Below are 17,012 nucleotides of genomic sequence, written 5' to 3' on the forward strand. Positions count from 1 at the left end.
CCCCCCCCCCCCAGCCCCCCAGGCAGCGCCCATGCCCCCGCGGCCGTCGGGACGATGCTGTTCTCCCTGCGGGAGCTGGTGCAATGGTTGGGCTTCGCCACCTTCGAGATCTTCCTGCACGGCCTGGCGCTGCTGGCCTTCTCGGTGCTCCTGGTCCTGAAGGTGGATGGCGAGGCCTCGGCGCTCTCCTGGTGGGTCGTCTTCGTCCCCTTCTTCGCCGCCGATGGCCTCAGCACCTACTTCACCACCATCGTCTCCGTGCGGCTCTTCCAGGATGGTGAGAAGCGCCTGGCCGTGCTGCGGCTCTTCTGGATCCTCACCATCCTCGGCCTCAAGTTCGTCTTCGAGATGCTGCTGTGCCAGAAGCTGGTGGAGCACACCCGGCAGCTCTGGTACGGCCTCATCATGTCGCCTGTTTTCATCCTTCTCCAGCTGCTCATGATCCGAGCCTGCCGGGTGAACTGACAGCGAGGGAGCCGGCTCCGCATCGCTGCCCTCGCTCCAGCTGGGGACGTGCCTGGCTCCCCTGGGCTCACAGTGACTGTCATCGGGCTTTTCCCCGTCCTTGTTTCTGTACAGAGTGGTAGGTGGCAGGTTGCACAGGGCTGGCGCTATGCGAGCAAGGGTCTGTAATTAAGCACGCTGCTGTATTGTGTAGCATCATGCTTCTTTGAAAGATCCTTTTGTGGCGCTTCCTTATTTCAGTTCACTCAGCTCTTGGTGTTAGTCTTAAAGCATCCTGCCATGCAAGCACTGTTTGATATGCCAGTTGTTTTATTTTAAAATAAAAATGCATGGAAGGATTAGTTTTATTTATAAAACTTTTTTCCCTAAGAAAGCATTTGTACTTAAAACTGCTGCCTGGAGAATGGGAATTACCTGGAGGTTGGTTGGTTGCTGTAGATATCCTCGTATGCCCCAGACCACTGCAGCCAGGAGTGCTGCAGCAGCTGCCTGGCCTGGCCTGTCTGAGGCTGCACTTGTAATGATGTGCTGCCTTCAGCAGCAAAGCTAACTTATTTCCATCTGTCCTCGCACTTCCCTGAGCACTTCGTGTCTTTGGTGCACTGGCCACGGGGCCATGCTCTGAGCCAGAGAGAACTGGTGTGTGTACTTCTGAACAAAATCATGTTTTTTTCTTTGTAATTCAGATCCATTCCCTACATACCAAGGTAGTGCTGTTTGGAGGGCAGGGCCCAGGGACAGGAGTATGCATGACTGATGCTGGTTGTGAAGCGGGGCTTCTCACAGAACCCTAGCTTCGGTATGAAACACTGTCCTGAAGACCCCCAGAAAGCATGAGTAATTCAGTATTCCTCAGGGAAGTGTGGATCAGCATGTTAAATGCCAGTGTCACAGGGAACTGGCACCAAAGACACCTCGGCATCGCGTGGGTTTGGCTCCCACCACAAGGGTGTTTTGAACAGCGGATCTGCCCCTCGCCTTTCTGGCTCATCTTTTCATGTCAAGTGTTGCTTTGGAGCCCAGGCCCAGAGCACTGGTCTCCTCCTGATACTGAGTTTTACAGACCTTTGTACTGTTGATGACGTTGACTCTGACAAAACATCTCCTGGTAGCTGGGGCTTTCCCTCCAACCTCAGCTGCTCCCTGACTTATCCTTGTCTTTGCCCCCATCTACCCAGCTCTTCCTGGTACCACCCTCTCTCCTCTGCTGCGCTCAGGATCTGTCTCATGCAGATAGGATCTGGAGATGGGAGAACTGCTGTATGAACTGGTTCTCCAGTTCAGAGTTGCTTAGCAGAGGCCTGAGGAGCACCAGGAATGTGTTTGTTTGTGGACCTGATCTCCCCTGTGAGAGACACTGATGACAGTGAAACAAGCAGCTGCTCCTTTTCTCTCTAGAAAGCGGATGGGAACTGTGAGGAAGTTTCCCATAGGTGATGACGGTTGTCCTTTCACACTGCTGTCATGGAATGGCGATGGGAGAACCAGTGGCCTGGTCCAGCACGATCTGTAAGCCAACACAGATTTAGCTCAGACTGGGCCATGCTGGGGCTTTGCCCCTGATGCACACTGTGACCTGCTCCCCGCCAGCCTCTGTTCCGGTGGCACCTGGCTCCAGTCCTGGCTTGATGTCCACAGTGACTCTAGATGGCCCATCCTGGGGTGGCGCCAGGGTCCAGTGCTGGAAGTACAAGATGAGAGCATCCATTTTGCTCAGTCCTTGCACACTTAAATGGCACTGGGACCTGCCTCACAGGAGCTCCTCTGCTCCTGCTTCACCTTGTGATGTGGTTTTCCAGGGCTTGCTGTCACCAAGGTGCAGCCGTAATGTCCCTAGATGCTCCTCTGGTCTGTCCGCTTTGAGCCAGCTGTTTGCTTACAGGGGCCAAGCTATGGTAAACCAAGGACACGTCATCTGCAAGGAGGGCAGCCTGCTGCTCCCTGTCTCCTTCCACGTCACACTAGTGTGAGTTCATCCTCACTTTCGGTGTCCCCATGCTGGAGTTGTGCCAACACGCGCGGTCGCTCCAATAATAGAGGCCATGGATGTTACATCACCAGCAGCCGCAGATAGTGCGTCACCAGCAGTCACTGCTGTGGGTCCAGGGAGTGTGAGAGCTGGGGTAAGGGGCCACGAGAGTGAAAGCAGGGGAGCAAGGCTGGGGCGGTGTGGGGGGACAGCCAGTGTCTGCTGACAGGCACAAAGAACCAGAGCCACGGAGCGTGGGGGGCATGGTCGATGAACACAGAAAGGAGCAGGAAGAGCAGCAAAGCCTCTGAGTCAGGAGGGGACACTCACTGAGTTGCCTTGAGGACTGTTGGTGACTTTGGACTCTCCTGCAGCTCCCCAGCCACCCAACTAATTAAACAAAAGTAGGGGCAAACCAAAAAAGAAAAAAAAAAAAAAAGATCAAACGAATGCATCCATCAGCCTTGCTGCAACGCTTTGCAGAGGAACGGGGCTGTTTCCTGCTGCTGAGCCCTGGCGGGGCTTGCCCAGGACTGGCAGCCCCAACTTCACAAACAGCTGTGTCACCAGGGCGTGGTGCTCAACACAGGGGGACACGGTCACATCCACCTGCGTGCTGCCGAGCTCACCTGCAAGTGGCGTTTCCAGCATTCTGCAGCTGCCTTGGGGAAGAGCCAGCAAGTGGTGTTTCCCAGCCCCGCTCCTCTGAGGTAAGGCAAGCTCCCAGGCGCGTTCGGGGACACAGGGGTGGCACTTTGCCCACCTGTGGCACTGGGGGTACTGCCCTGATGGGAGTATGGGGGCTGCCTGCATGGCCAGGCGCGGTGGGGGTTGCCTGGCAGCCAGGACCAGCCAAATCCCTTCCTGGGACTTGTTCCTTGTGCAAAGGGGTCACCCGCTGTGCCCAGTGCCCCTAAGTCCTGCAACAAAACTTCCCGGGGCATTTGCCCTTGCACCCCAGCAGCGTGCAGTTCCGGCACACCAGCCTGTGGACGGGGTGATGTGGCCACGCAAAACTCCTGGGAGCATCCCCCCAGGTGAAATGCTGCTAGAGCCTCCACTAGCTGACATGGCTTGAGGGGACAGCCCCTGACACCCATCACCCGCCCAGCGTGAGCCATGGGGTCCCTTGGCCTGGGGAGGGGGCTCCTCAAGCCTCGGGCCAACAAGCTCTTACACACTGGAATGTGATCTGGCAAAGATAAAAATCTCACCTCTAAGTTTACTGTGCTGTGGCAGGTTGGGTATCGCTGCCAGCTGGGTCTTTCCCAATCGCGACGGCAGCTCCTCAGCTAAAAGCAGGCGTTGGGGGAGTGCCCCGGCTCGCTCCCAGTCCGGAGGTACGGCCCCACGGACACGCAGGGGCAGCTCCGTGGCTTCCCTATGGTGGTGCTGTGGACCCTGGTGGGTGTCCCAGCCCCACGCCCCTCTGAACCCCCGGGGCCAGCGGGGAAGGAGCCTCCGCACAGCCTGGCCTGGGTGCTGAACCAGCACCACCTGGACAGAGGGACAGTATTGACCCCACTCCCTGTGTCCCAGCTCCTACCGGGACAGGAACAGCTCCCAGAGAGGTGTCTGAAACTGGAGATGGCTACACTGGAGGGGGATGAAGCTGGTGCGGCTATGTCCATATGCCTTCAGCTGCATTTTTGCTGCTCAGGGACAAAGGGACCATGGCCAAGACAGGCATGGAAGGAAAGCCGGGATGGTGGGGCATCTTTCAGAGGGTTGTAGGGCCAAGAACAAGGCACTAAGATCAGAAAGGATCATTTTGGTTTATCGTTTGTGGAAGATGTAGAGACAACATGTAGGTGTTAGGATTGGGAATTTTATGACATCCTGGATAGTGGCTGACTTTAGTGACCCCAGCATTGGGCTCACATTAGCTTATTGGCTTTCACAGCCTTTCTTGGAGTGGAGCTGAGACGCAGTGACCATCGGGAAGCTTCTGGCTGCAGGCAGCTCTCCAGCCATGCCAGGGGCCAGGGCTGCCCACGCCTTGTTTTTTCTTGTGTCTCTGATAATTTTCACACACTGAAAGCATTCACAGCCACAACACTAACTCCCCAGCCAGCTCTCACCCAGGCATGTCTTTTAGGAAATGGCCTGATTCATGCAAGTGAAAGATTTTTATCACTAAATGGGCTGAAACACATCTGAAATCACTGCTGCCTGAGAGCCTGGCTCTAACACTTGGGTCACCCCAAAGCTTTACAAAGTACTTTTTTGGTGCAAAATCCCTAAACCCCTCTGCAGCTGGGGTTCCTGCTCCTTGTGGCTGCCCCCCTGGAACGTCACCCATACTGGGGGTTGCTGGGGGCAGAGCTGGCTTCAGCCCAGGCGGTGGGTGAGATTGGACACAGGGCTGCGCTGGAAGGTGGCTGTTGCAGGCTGCTCTAGTGCAGCTCAGCAGCATCCCAGCACCCCTCAACAGGGTTTTACAAGCAGCATATTTTTGCCTCGAAGGGAGAAGTCTCCGTAGTTCCTTCTCTACCTTCAGAGCTGTCCAGACCACCACTGTGACTGCCCTGACCACGTCCATTGCTGGTGTGGTCCTTGTGCCACCTGGTGCTCTCAGACCTTTGCTGCTATTCTTGCTTGTTATTTAGCACTCCCAAACAGCAATGGGAACCCTGACTCCACCTGGCTTCCCAAAACTGGTGCATCCCTGTCTCCAGGGAGAGCCTGGCTGGCAGTTTGGGGTGGCAACAGCAACATTTGCAGCAGATCAGGTCCTCTGGTTACTTCCTCCACCAGCAGTACATAGGCTTCATGTGGTGAGTGCTTGACACCAAATCATGATCTGGGATGTGGTAACAGTGTGGTTTGATTATCTCACACACAAACTAATTTTCTTCAAGATAAGAGGCTTGGCTGCCTGTGCCAAGTCAGTCCTGCTGGGAAAATGAAAGAAGCCTGGCAGCCCTGACCAGAACAGCCACAGAGCCCTGCCTGTAGGGAGAGAAGCTGCGGGTCACCCCTGCCTGGAGCTGCCTCCACATGTGCTCCCCTTGGAGCTGTGGACCTGCCTGTAGTCCAGCTTGCCAGCTCTTCCAGAACCTCATAAACCCCTACTGGGACAAGCTCCAGGCTGGATGCAGACCTGGGGTACTCCCACCCATCCCTTCTTTTAGCAGCCCAGGAGATGCTGCCATGTACTGTGGCCAGTTGCTACGGTGTCACTAAACGTCCCAGCAAGGTCTGTCCTTCACTGCCCTTGTGCTCACATGGACCAGGGCCTTTCCCTGCTGGGCTTGCCTCAGGCTGGTGGCACCAGGTTTGCCAAAAGGCTGAGCCTGGCAAAGAGAGCTACATTCCTGGGAACGGAGACAGAAACAGCAGCTCAGGCAGTCCCGCTGCCTGGGATGAGTGGATGGAGTCACCGCAAGCCAAGGGAAATCACAGCTCCCATCCAGCTGGGAAATCATTACCTGTCCTCCTGGGTGAAAGGCAATTAAGATATTACCTCGTAACCTCAAACTATTTCTTTACTACAGAAGGATCAGGAAAAGTAAACTGAAGAGTTGCTCAGCCCAGGTTTGGAGGCAGGGGCTGGATGGTTTGGTCAGCTCTGGGTGCACACAGCCACCACGCAGCGCCGCACATCCAAGAGGGATCGGGGCTGGCTGGTGCCTCTGTCCTGCTTTGGCATGTGTCCGCCTTGCTCGGAACAGCCCTGGCCCAGCCGCTGTGCACTCAGCGGGGGATTTCCAGACCTGGGAAGGTAGCGGACACTCATTCATCCCTTTCCAGTGAAGCCATATGAGTCCAAAGGTGATGTGTTGGGTGGAGATGGGAATGCAGGAGTGGTGGCACCATCTGGGCTCCAGGCATCCACCCCCCCAGCACCTTCTCCCAAAGGAGATTGCCATGGGAAAAGGGACTGGCTTGGAGGCGTGAGCCCCGGCTGGGCAGCAGCAGCGTATGGCAGAGGCACCCAGCTCAGTGCAAGCTGCAGGTAGATGTGACCTGAGACAGAGAGCACCCAGGGACTGCTGCTCCCCGATTGCACAGGGTGGTACTGTCAGTGCACACAGTGGGGTGTCTGAAACCGCCATCCCTTCAGCCCCAGGGAAAGGTGCTCCGAGAAGGTCACCTGCAATGAGGGCTCCCCAGCATGCATTTCCCTTCTGGCATGGCCATATTTGACTCAGCTGAGATAAGGCAGCTGGGAACTGGATCTTTCCATTGAGATCACGCTAGCGATAGCCCTAGCGGCCTCTTATCAGGGAGCTGGATCAGCAGGAAGCAGCTTCACTGTATTGCCCAGAGAGAGCAGGTCCCCACGTCCACCAGCCCTTCCTGTCCCAGGGTCCCAGGGCAGGGGTGCCGGGGCTCTGTGGCTGGGCTGTGACACCCTGCCCACACCACCGAGCCTCCAACCAGTGTCCAGAGCGATGGGGAGCTGCTGGTGGAGCTGGGGGCTGGGGGCACCTGAGTCCTCTCCACTCCCTCAGCTCTCCATGGGGTCCCTGTGTCGGCAGGGACCCCCAGGCCAGGAGCAGCTCAAAGCTGGGTCACACAAGGGGAAGGGGTGACCACAGTCCCAGCTGAGCCATGACAACATCTTGGCCCTCCTGGCCTCTCCTTTTCTCCCCTGGCAAAGCTCAGCGAGTGTTGCTGAGACCTCCCTGGCAGGGCCATCCTCCTCCTCTGATGTGATTTTCCTTCCCATTGTAATAAATACTATAACCAAGGCACCTACCACCCTGATGAGTGGATTTTAGGGCATTGGATACTGGAAATACCACTCTCACTTCATAGACCTTGTAGAGACTTGTGATGGAAATGTTAGGACTGGTGAGACCATAGGAAGAACAGAAATGTGTGTGTGTATGAAAGCACTGAGAAGCAGGGACACAAAGTTGGAAAGGAGAGGTGTGTGCTAACTGCCGCAGGGCTCCTATGTGTGGATTTCATTCAAACAAGGAGGAACAACTCATCGGCTGAAGATAAGATGACAGGAAGATGCCAAACTGAGCCATAAATATACCTGTAAGACAAACGAGAACTGATATTCAAGAGTTTTGCATATGGCTGATGAGGTCTGAGATAAAATAATGGGGAAAAGATTTTCCATCAATATCCACTTTCCAAAGGATATAAAAAGCGAGTCCAAGCTGGTTTTGCTGCGGGCAGTGAAGGAGCCCAAAGCCGCAGCAAGGACTTGCAAGGCAGCTCCGGGTGATCCCACACACTGCTGGGTGCACGGCGCTGGGAGGGCCAGCAGATGAGCTGGCCTTACATCTTGTAAAATAAAATCACCTTCTGCTTCTACAATATCTCACCCCGAGGGTTTTTGTGCTTTTCCATGCTCTGCTCTGTTGGGTGCAGTGTTTCTTTTGCTCCTTCTGGACCTGATCCTTCCCGGTTAGTGGCGAACAGGGAAGGAGTGGGTGCAGGACCTGGAGGGATCACCTTGATGTTGTGATCCCATCAAGGCTGTGTCAGGCTGCTGGGCAGCCAACCCCTCTTTCCCTCCAGCACCCCCCCCCCCCCCCCCCCCCTATTTTATCCTAATATTGCTTTTCCCAGGGAAATCCACCAGGATTTCTGAGTTACTCAGCTTGAGATAGTGTCAGCCTGGGACAGCTTTCAGAGCTGATCTTCTGGCAGCTCTCACTGACTAGCGTTGTTCCCAGCTGGCCATGTCCAACCACCTCTCTCCTGTGTTTGGGTTTGCAGGAGCCTTCACCACAATGTTCACTAACAAGAAGCACTTCACCAACGCCATCATCGGGGCACTGGTCGCACTTTCCATCATTGCCCTTGTTCTCAGCCTGGTGAAGATTGAAGATGTCACCCTGCCACCCACAGTCAAGGTGAGCCCCAAAGAAGATGCCCGAGGACCACTGCAGAGACCGGCCACCTTGGGCAGGTGCTCAGTGACAACAGCTTACCTCCAGAGTTAGGAGGTGAAGGGCGGTCAGTAGGAACTGCCTCGTATGAGCTGGGTGGGTGTTTTCTTCCCATCCCAAGATGCAGGCAGGAGAAATACAACCTGGCCACACCAGAGTCATTGGGGGAAGCCTCCTCTGAAACTAGCCACCATGCTATGTGCTTGACATGTTTCAAGGAGATTATCTAGCAGATCAGTAGAGCAAAGCCCTGCCCCACTCCCTCTGCCCTCCCAGGGCACCACACCACAGGGCAATACACCTCCATGTGGCTTTTGCTCGTGTCAGTTCCCACCAGCTTGTCCTAAACAGCACAGGCATCGTTGGTCCTCCATGTCCCTCGCTTGCAGCTCGGCATCCCACCCTGGCTGCTGGAAGAGGGTTGACACAGTTTTAGGGGGAGATGGAGGGCTTTATGGGGGAGAGCCACATGGCTGGGTCCTCCTGGAGTGGGGCTGGTGTGCAGCCAAGGGGGTAGCAGAGAGCACTGGAGACGGGAGAGTTGCTGGCCCCAAGGTGGGGCCAGCGTAGACACAAAATGCATGTAACCAAGAAAGAAAATGAAAAAGCATGAGGAAACAATAAAGGAAATGTTTGTGTGAGCTGGCGTTGCTGCACAGACCTCAGGCAAGGGAATGAAGTCCCTCAGTTGCCATGAGAAATGCCCATGCTGAGGCCACACACTGTCACCACTCTGCTCTGCCACGGTACAGATAGCTGTGCCTGAGAGAGATGGGTTTTGGGGCATCCTCTGGCCCCAGCATCCTGGCAGGGACATGATGGGGCAAGGGGAAGGCTGATGTTCCTCCTGCCAGTGTGATGTCTTGGTTTTTCCTTCCAGTATGGGATGGTGTTTGATGCAGGCTCATCCCACACCTCTCTGTTTGTCTATGAGTGGGATTCAGACAAGGAGAACAACACCGGTGTGGTCAGCCAGACCTTGTCCTGTGACATCCAGGGTCAGTATCCCCCTGCCATGGGCTCGGTGCTGCCCTGCATGTTCATGTTGTGTGTGGGATGACCTGGCCCTTCCTCATGTTGGCCTGCTGACACTGGGCAGCTCTGTCCATTGGGATGTCACTGCCAGCACGGTGGGGGGCCCTGGCTACAGGCAGGGTGGTCCTTGACTCCCCACTGGCTACGCTCATGGTTGGAGGGCCCTCAGCACCATGGAGTGCCCACACACTTGGTGGGACTGAAGCAGCTTGGTGTTGCTCTTGATTTTCATTCCTCCACCTTGGATTGCCCCCAGCTGCCCAGGCTGCTGTCCTGGCTGGGGAAGGTCTCACCCATAATGCTGGGAATGCTGCTGAAAGTGTGGGAGACATGGGGAAGCTGTGGGAAAGGAACATAAGCATGGGCCAGTCAGGTCTCAGGGGACCTTGGAAAAGCATCCTTTATTGCTAAGAGGTGACAGACCACACTGCTCTGTGCTCTCTTGCTCCCACATCCCTGCTCCAGCCTGACTCTCTTCCAGGGCAAGGCATATCAAGCTATGCCGATGATCCCCCAAAAGCCGGTGATTCCCTAAGAGAATGCCTGGATAAAGCCCTGAAGGTTGTTCCTGCTGCAAAACAGAGGGATGTCCCAGCTTATCTCGGAGCAACAGCCGGCATGAGGCTACTGAGGTATTGCTGTGGGATGCGGGAGTAACAGCAGTGACCGAGCTGCAAGCAGCCACTGCCAGGACACAGTGTCCTGCACGGGGCCAGGCTGCCAAGAGCTCCCAGCTCCCACGCTGCCGTAAGCAAGTGACAGGGGGAGAAGCAGGGAGAAGGCAGCCTGGTGGGGACACATGGGTGGCTGAGCTCCCCTGAGCTCTTGGCCCTGGGGCAGAGAGGCTGCTCAGATGTGTCTGTTGGTACCCTGGGACCCCGCACTCCAGGATGGTGCTGCACGCCCAGTTCCAAGCAAGAAACGCTTCTCAGAACTCCTTCTTTTGCTCTTCATTATTCCTTAAACATGAGGGAGTTGAAATGCTGGCAGGGGATGAGACTTCTGCCCAGATAGATGGGTGGGTGGGCAGGCAGTGGGGTAGAGGTAAGAGGCAATGAAGTGCTGTGGGACCTGCCCTTACCCTTCACCAGCCTGTATTAGCTCTCTTCAAATGTCAGCCTTCATTTCACGGTTCTTGGTTTTATGGTTACAGATATCTAACATTATTTCTGTGCCCTGGCAATCAGACCCCTTCCCAGGTCATAGCCTGAAGGTTACTTGCTTCAGAGAGCCAGCACATGCCAGCAGCCCCAGGACATCTTCCCCACTCAGGTCTGAAACCAGGCTGGCACCTTCCTGAAAGACCTACTGGAGCTCAGCAACAGCCCTGGCTTCAGTGCAGTCAGGGAGTGATGTTGAAACCTGGGGTCAGTAGCACAATGCCCTCTGGCCTCCAGCACCATGGGACACTTAGGTAGGGAAGGGCAGCCTGGCAAACCTCTGTGTGACTGGGATCAAGCTGCACTGGAGGGAAGCGATTGCTGCTGCTCCTGGATTTGTGATGCCAAGTCTAGGCAGCTGGGATTTACGCTGTACAAGCAGCTTTGACAAGTTATGTAGCAGGAAACATAATTTCACACAAACAGCTTGGTGCAAAATACTGGAGTATGAGGAACTGGTAAAGAACCAGACCGTTTCCTTGAGTTTCCTGGGTAGTATTGGTGAAGCTGCGTGTGTGTCCTGACCTTTGAGCCCTTCTTAGGGAACAGAACAGCTCAGCGGCAGATCAAGTCCTGGCCGAAGTTGCTAAAACCATGCGGGAGTACCCCATGGCTTTCAAAGGGGCTCGAATCCTTACAGGAGAGGAGGAGGGGGCTTATGGCTGGATCACCATCAACTACCTGCTGGACTCCTTCACTAAGGTGGGAGAAGAATGAAACACCCACTCCTGCTTTGCTAATAGGGTTTTTCTGGTTGCTATAAAGCTTGCTTAGCGCGGAAGGGAAGGTGAACAGCTTTAGAGGATGATGTAGAGGAAGCAGCCGGTTACCCTCTGGCTTGCCTACGGTGTAAGAGGAGGGAGAAATCAGGAACGAGGGTGTCTCTGTTAAGAGCTGAGGGCACATCTCCACACCACACGGACACGGGGTCTCTTGGGACAACCAGGTCGGCTGTGCAGCCCAGTGAGGACAGTTTGCTCCTGCTGGGCTTTGTCTCTCTGCGGCACTGGGAGACTCCAGTTTTGGTTCAATGTGCCAATCTGAAGGAAGCTGGAACCAAACCTTTTTCCTGCCACCCTCTATCCCAGCTCTGCTGCAGCTCAGAGCGATGCTGGCACTGCCGGGCTCCTGTGCAGGCTGTCGGAGGATTTCTGTCCTTCCCCTTGCACCAGCATCTCTGCAACCTGCTCTTCAGGAAGGGCAGCCCCTCCACACCAGGTCCCCACCAGCACGTTGGGCTGGGGAACCAGTTGCTCAGAGCCACATGAGCTCACAGCACATTGGTGCATCCTGACCATGAGACGGTTCAATCTCTGTTCTTCCTGGCCCTGATAAACAGCCAGGCTGGTTGGACAGGGAAGGCAGCAGGGCCTTACCTGTGGAAATAATTGAACTGAATACCATTGAATTTAGCAACAAAGCACTGTTGACTTCAATGGACTGAGAATTTTGCTCAAGGCAAGTAAGCCCAGCCACGTAATACTCCTGTTCCTCTCCTGTCTCATCTTGGCAGTACTCCCCCAAAGCACACACGTGGGTTCATCCAGAGGCAGCCAGCATTTTTGGGGCACTGGATCTTGGAGGAGCATCCACTCAAATCAGCTTTATGCCCCAAGGTTCCATGATAAACTGGAACGAAGCCTCCAAGTTCACACTGTATGGCTATAACTACAACATCTACACACACAGCTACCTCTGCTATGGGCAGCATGAGATGCTGAAGCGACTGGCAAAGGAATTAATTGCGGTGAGAGGGGAACTGGGGGGTAATTGGGTACATAAAATAAAACCAGGCAGCACTCTTCCAGAGAGGCATCAACAGGAACTGAGAGCAGGCACAGACTCCTTGGAGCATAGGTGGGCAGCTGTGAAGAAGAGCATGGGAAGCATCAGAAGAGGTAGCTTGTTGCAGCACTCTCAAAACTAGCCAGCTGCAACAAGGCTTTTACCATCCCATCCCAGATCACTTCCGTAAGCAGTTCCCATGCCTGGCCCCGGCACGGCCACCAATCCCCCACAAGGTTTCAACAGTTCATCTACCATCCGTGCTGTTTCTTCATCCTCTCAGGCCAGCCCACCCTGCTTCTTGCCTCTGCTGCACCCTTCTCCTTGTCTCTCCTACCTCCAGGGCACTCTCTCTGTCCTTCCTCTGCTTCTTTCAGGTCTTTCTTCATCTGCTGCTCTTCTTCCATTCCCCTTAGAGCTATTTAATTCCTCAGCAGGAACCAGCCACAGCTGCACATCATCCACACCAGCCAACCCACCGCCCCTGAAGCCAGCCCACGGCTGTACATTATCAATGTTAATTAACCTGCCTTCATTCCTCTATAATTCCTCTACAGTTGCAGCTCTGGAGAAATATTCTGGCTGTACACAACTGCCTTGCCCAGAGTGTAGGAAAGGCAGTGCCAGGCTCCTCTCAGAGGTGCAAAGTGGCAGGACAAGAGACAGCAGGCACAAGCTGGAACACGTGATCTTCCAACCAGATGCAGGGCAAAAGTTTTTCCCAATAAGAATGGTCAAATATTGGAATAGGACCCAAAAATGCTGTGGAGTCACTATCCTTGGAGATACTCAGAACTTGACAGGACAAGGCTCCGAGCAACCCGATCTAGTTGGTCAAGCTTTAAGGACAGGGTGGCACAGGAACCCTATAGTTCCTCCCAAACCTCAACTACTCTGTGACTGCACAGGCCTGAGAAAAGTGAACCAGAGATCTTTCTCAGGCCGATTTTTGGCAGGTCAGAGGGAAAGAGGGTCTTCATGGAGCTGCACCTCGCCGGGAGAAGCGGCCTTGGTGATCCAGAAGGGTTGGCTCATGCTGCACAGCCAGGAAGGCAGTGTCCCTGGCTGGGGCTGGAGCTAGAGACAGAGCTAGAGCTGGGGTGGAGAGGGCTTTGCATGCCCCAAACCATGATCCTGGCAAGGGGAGAGACGTGCTGGGTCCCTGAAACTGGTCTGCCCCTGTCAGAGAGGGAGTGAGACAAAGCAGAGCAAGAATTAGTTTTGAGCTCAGGCTGGGACTGCAGCCAGCCAACAAGACCAGGATTCATGAGAAGGAGGGTCTTTCCCTGCGGAGGAGGTGGGAGATGTCTGTGCTGGTGGCATTGTGGGGAGTGCCAAGAGGGTTTGGAGGAGGCTGCAGCCTGCAATTTTGCTATTCCCAGGAGTCGCCCTCCAGCACGCGAGTCGATCACCCTTGCTACCCCAAAGACTACAATGAAACTGTCTCGCTGTCTTCCTTCTGCACGAGCCCTTGCACAAACCAGAGTGACCCACGCCTGCCCCTGGGTGACAGGAACGTGACTCTGGAGGGCAGGGGCAATGCCAGCAGGTGCCTGGCTGCTCTCAAGAAGCTGTTCAACTTCTCAGCATGTGGCCAGAGCCAGGAATGCACCTTTGACGGCATCTACCAGCCCCTGGTCCGAGGGCAGTTCATTGTAAGGCAAATCCCACCCTCCCACCCCCATGACAGAGCATGTCCCCCTGATGCTGTGATGTCCCTGCGTGCTCTGTGGCACTGCCACCTGCTCGCAGGAGAATGGGGGCAAGAACCTCCCAAATTACCACTGCCCCACCAGGGATTGCTGCAGTCTGGTTTTCCAGCCAGCTCTCCAAATGGGACCATGTTAATAAAACAGGTGCTTAGTCAAAAACCAAATTTTCAGTAAAAAAAAACACAAGCCAGCTTAGCCAGCAGCCTTCAGGCAAAGCTCTGCCTGTGCTCCACATGCTGCCATAGCCAGCAGGCACCTGGGACTGTACAGGGGGGGGACAAACCTGGAGAAGGAAGCCCCCCCACCACTTCAAGGGAGATGGGGCAGCTTTCTGGGGGGTTTCCCCACTGTAGCTCAACAGTGTTTCTGCCGCTTGCCTTTCAGGCCTTCTCTGCTTTTTACTATAACTTCAAGTTTCTCAACCTGACGGAGGGGCAGTCGCTGGCCACTGTCAGGGAGACCATTGAGCAATTCTGCAGAAGAAGCTGGGAAGACGTACGTTCCTCACGATGGGAAGCTGTGTGGAAGCTTCACAAGCAAAGGAGTGCTGGGGTGGGGGAAAAGGAGCAGGGACCCCTTCAGGGCAAGGCTGCCTGGTTGCTGAGTGTGCCCTACACAGCAGAGCCGTCCCTGAGCCATCTGTGGGAGTCAGGACATCCCATGCCCACCCCTGGGGGTTCTCCTTGCCCTTGCCACATTGGAAAAGGGGCAGCTAGGGCAGGTGAAGGCAGCAGAATCTCCCCTCCCACACAGGAGCTGGGGATGGAGGTGGGTCTGTAGCACTGGAAGATGGTGAGGGGAGAGCCAACCGCTGGCACCACTCTGGAGGTGAGTCAAATGGGGACGGATAAGGCCAAGAGATGTGCTAGGACCAGCATGGAGTAGACAGCAGGAACTCCTTGCACAAAAAGATTGCGATGGGAGAATGTGGGGCAGGAGAAGCTCCAGTATATCTCTCTTTCCACGTGGAGGGTAAATCCTCAAGGAGCTGCCCTGTGTGGACAGGTCCAAAATACCTGCCTGGTCTAGAAGTCTTTTTCTGGATGCTGGTGACTTAGGAGCCGTTGCTCCACCTGCAGCAGTTGTCAGGGCATTGTCCCTGCACAGAAATTGCCTGCAAATAACTTCCCTTCCTCCCCAAACATATCCCACCCCAGCTGTCTTCTAGCTACCCCCAGGAGAATCCTGAGCGACTGCCTAAATACTGCGCCAATGCCAACTACATCCTCACGCTCCTCCTCGATGCCTACAAGTTCAATGAGACCAGCTGGAAGAACATCTTCTTCCAGATGAAGGTAGGCAGCAAACCAGTCTGTGGGCAGGAAAAGAGTCAGCTTCCCACGTTTGGGTGCTGTGAGAGCCACGGTCCAGAAAGCCCTGCCTGCCCCACGCTCCAGCGTGGCACTGGGTGTGGGGCCAGCTGGTGCACCCCATTTGGGCCGTGCAGGAGTAGGTGGCCCTGTGTTGTCATTGTGGCTTTCCTGCAGGGCTAACTCATCGTCCCCTCTTTCCTCGTGGCAGGCGGGGGGGCGCTGACATCGGTTGGACACTGGGGTACATGCTGAACCTCACCAACATGATCCCGGTGGAGGCTCCGGTGCGGGTGAAGGGGCACATTCCTTCCCTGTGGGCTGCAGCCATCGCCTTCATCATCCTCACCCTTGCCTTGGGGCTTGCTGCCCTGCTTCTGCTCTTGTGGGTGTAGGAGCCTCGCTGCCTTTCGGAGCCCAGCAGGTGTGCATCAGGGCTGGAGGGCCAGCTGTGCTGGGGTCCCCTGTGCTTCTGCCTGCAGGACTGGCAGCCTGAGGCTGGCTCAGTGATGCTGATGAACATGTTAACCTCTACAGCACCAAAGAACTGAGGTCTGGCCTCCCACGGGATGGGCTCCCAACATGCAGACAGGCACTATGTGAGGTTTTCAGGGGGGGTCCGCTCCTGTGGAGACCTGCTGAGATCAGACCACGTGCCACAGACGCCTCCGCCATGCCTCTCTGCCTCCTTACACCACTATGCCTGTTGCAGATATTGCCTCCATCCACCAGCTGGCACATGGGGCCATGGAGAGCCAGCTTGGCCATGGAAGAGGTCCCCGAGTGCCAGATGGCTAGTGCACAGCTGCAGGCACTTGGTGACAGGGTGCTTTGTGCAATGCTGCATCTGACCATGGTTGCCAACAGCCAGGCAGGTCCTTGCCAGGTTTGTCAGCATGAGGGCATGCAAGGCTCTGCGGTACGCCAGCTGGCTCTCCTGAGGGTTTGTTGTTTGGGCTTACCTGATGGTCTGGGAGACAGAAGGAAAACTGAGCATCCAAAATCAGAAGCATGGTCCATGCCTCCCCAGGGGGTCCATCTCATATCTCATCTCATCTCATCTCATCTTCCTTTCTTTCTGGGACAAAGGGACTGATGTTCCTGGGTGTCTTCCTGGAAACAACATTGTCCCACCAGCAGAAGGCCTGGACACTGTGGGTGTCAGGCTGAGACTCCAGCAGCTGCAAGTTCTACCCTGACCCTGTGCACACGGCTGAGCTGAGTCCTGCCCATGATTGTGCCCTTGCCTTTGCCTTTGGTTCTGATCACTTGTTACCTGCCCTGTGGATGACTCATCCTGTTATTTGCCTGCCAGCAGCAAGATGACCTTTGGTGTCTGCAGAAAGGCAGGTGTCCCACAGCTCTCGTCATCCAAATAAACATTGTAAAGGGCAGCAGATGGGAAAATACCTGCTACTTTGCTCCTGAACAGTTACAATTTTATTGCTTCCGTCTCCAGGTAAAGGCTGGTGATGACGATGGTGCCTCAGGGGAGAGTCAACATTGCTCAGTGCTATGGGAGATGCCGCTGGAGACCCTGAAGTGTCTGCCAGACCTCTGAGAGGAGCCAGCAGGGCACCAGGACAGGCCTTTTCCTTCTGAGGCCCAGGGTGTCTCACCTCACTCATCCACTGGCTACCAGTGGGACTGGCCAGAACTGTAAGGGGGTCCCTGGGAGCTGCCCCTGACATGTTCCGGCAGCATTCCCCAATCACCCT

At 55.3% G+C, this 17,012-nt stretch overlaps 2 protein-coding genes across 2 annotated transcripts; both read left to right on the forward strand.

Annotated features, from left to right (window-relative positions):
• The first annotated feature begins 32 nt into the window (after window positions 1–32).
• Window positions 33–803, forward strand: TMEM203 (transmembrane protein 203). The gene has a single exon (XM_040607010.1). It carries the CDS (start codon window positions 55–57, stop codon window positions 463–465), a length of 411 nt encoding a protein of 136 aa, XP_040462944.1. The 5' UTR covers window positions 33–54; the 3' UTR covers window positions 466–803.
• Window positions 804–2,924: 2,121 nt separating this feature from the next.
• Window positions 2,925–16,997, forward strand: LOC121094310 (ectonucleoside triphosphate diphosphohydrolase 8-like). Its single transcript, XM_040607698.1, has 10 exons — window positions 2,925–3,144; window positions 8,120–8,256; window positions 9,173–9,290; window positions 9,809–9,959; window positions 11,030–11,189; window positions 12,001–12,234; window positions 13,655–13,927; window positions 14,369–14,479; window positions 15,142–15,286; window positions 15,514–16,997. The coding sequence occupies exons 2-10, from the start codon at window positions 8,134–8,136 to the stop codon at window positions 15,687–15,689; spliced, it is 1,491 nt and encodes a 496-aa protein (XP_040463632.1). The 5' UTR covers window positions 2,925–3,144; window positions 8,120–8,133; the 3' UTR covers window positions 15,690–16,997.
• Window positions 16,998–17,012: the final 15 nt, after the last annotated feature.

This window comes from Falco naumanni, chromosome 9, assembly GCF_017639655.2.
Source record: "Falco naumanni isolate bFalNau1 chromosome 9, bFalNau1.pat, whole genome shotgun sequence".
Classification (NCBI taxonomy): domain Eukaryota; kingdom Metazoa; phylum Chordata; class Aves; order Falconiformes; family Falconidae; genus Falco; species Falco naumanni.

Bases quoted from the DNA above. Each gene is read 5' to 3' on its own strand.
- TMEM203 (XM_040607010.1), top strand. From the start codon at position 55: ATGCTGTTCTCCCTGCGGGAGCTGGTGCAATGGTTGGGCTTCGCCACC.
- LOC121094310 (XM_040607698.1), top strand. From the start codon at position 8,134: ATGTTCACTAACAAGAAGCACTTCACCAACGCCATCATCGGGGCACTG. The intron at 8,257-9,172 runs GTGAGCCCCAAA...TTTTCCTTCCAG, and splicing joins CCCTGCCACCCACAGTCAAG to TATGGGATGGTGTTTGATGC. The intron at 9,291-9,808 runs GTCAGTATCCCC...ACTCTCTTCCAG, and splicing joins CTTGTCCTGTGACATCCAGG to GGCAAGGCATATCAAGCTAT.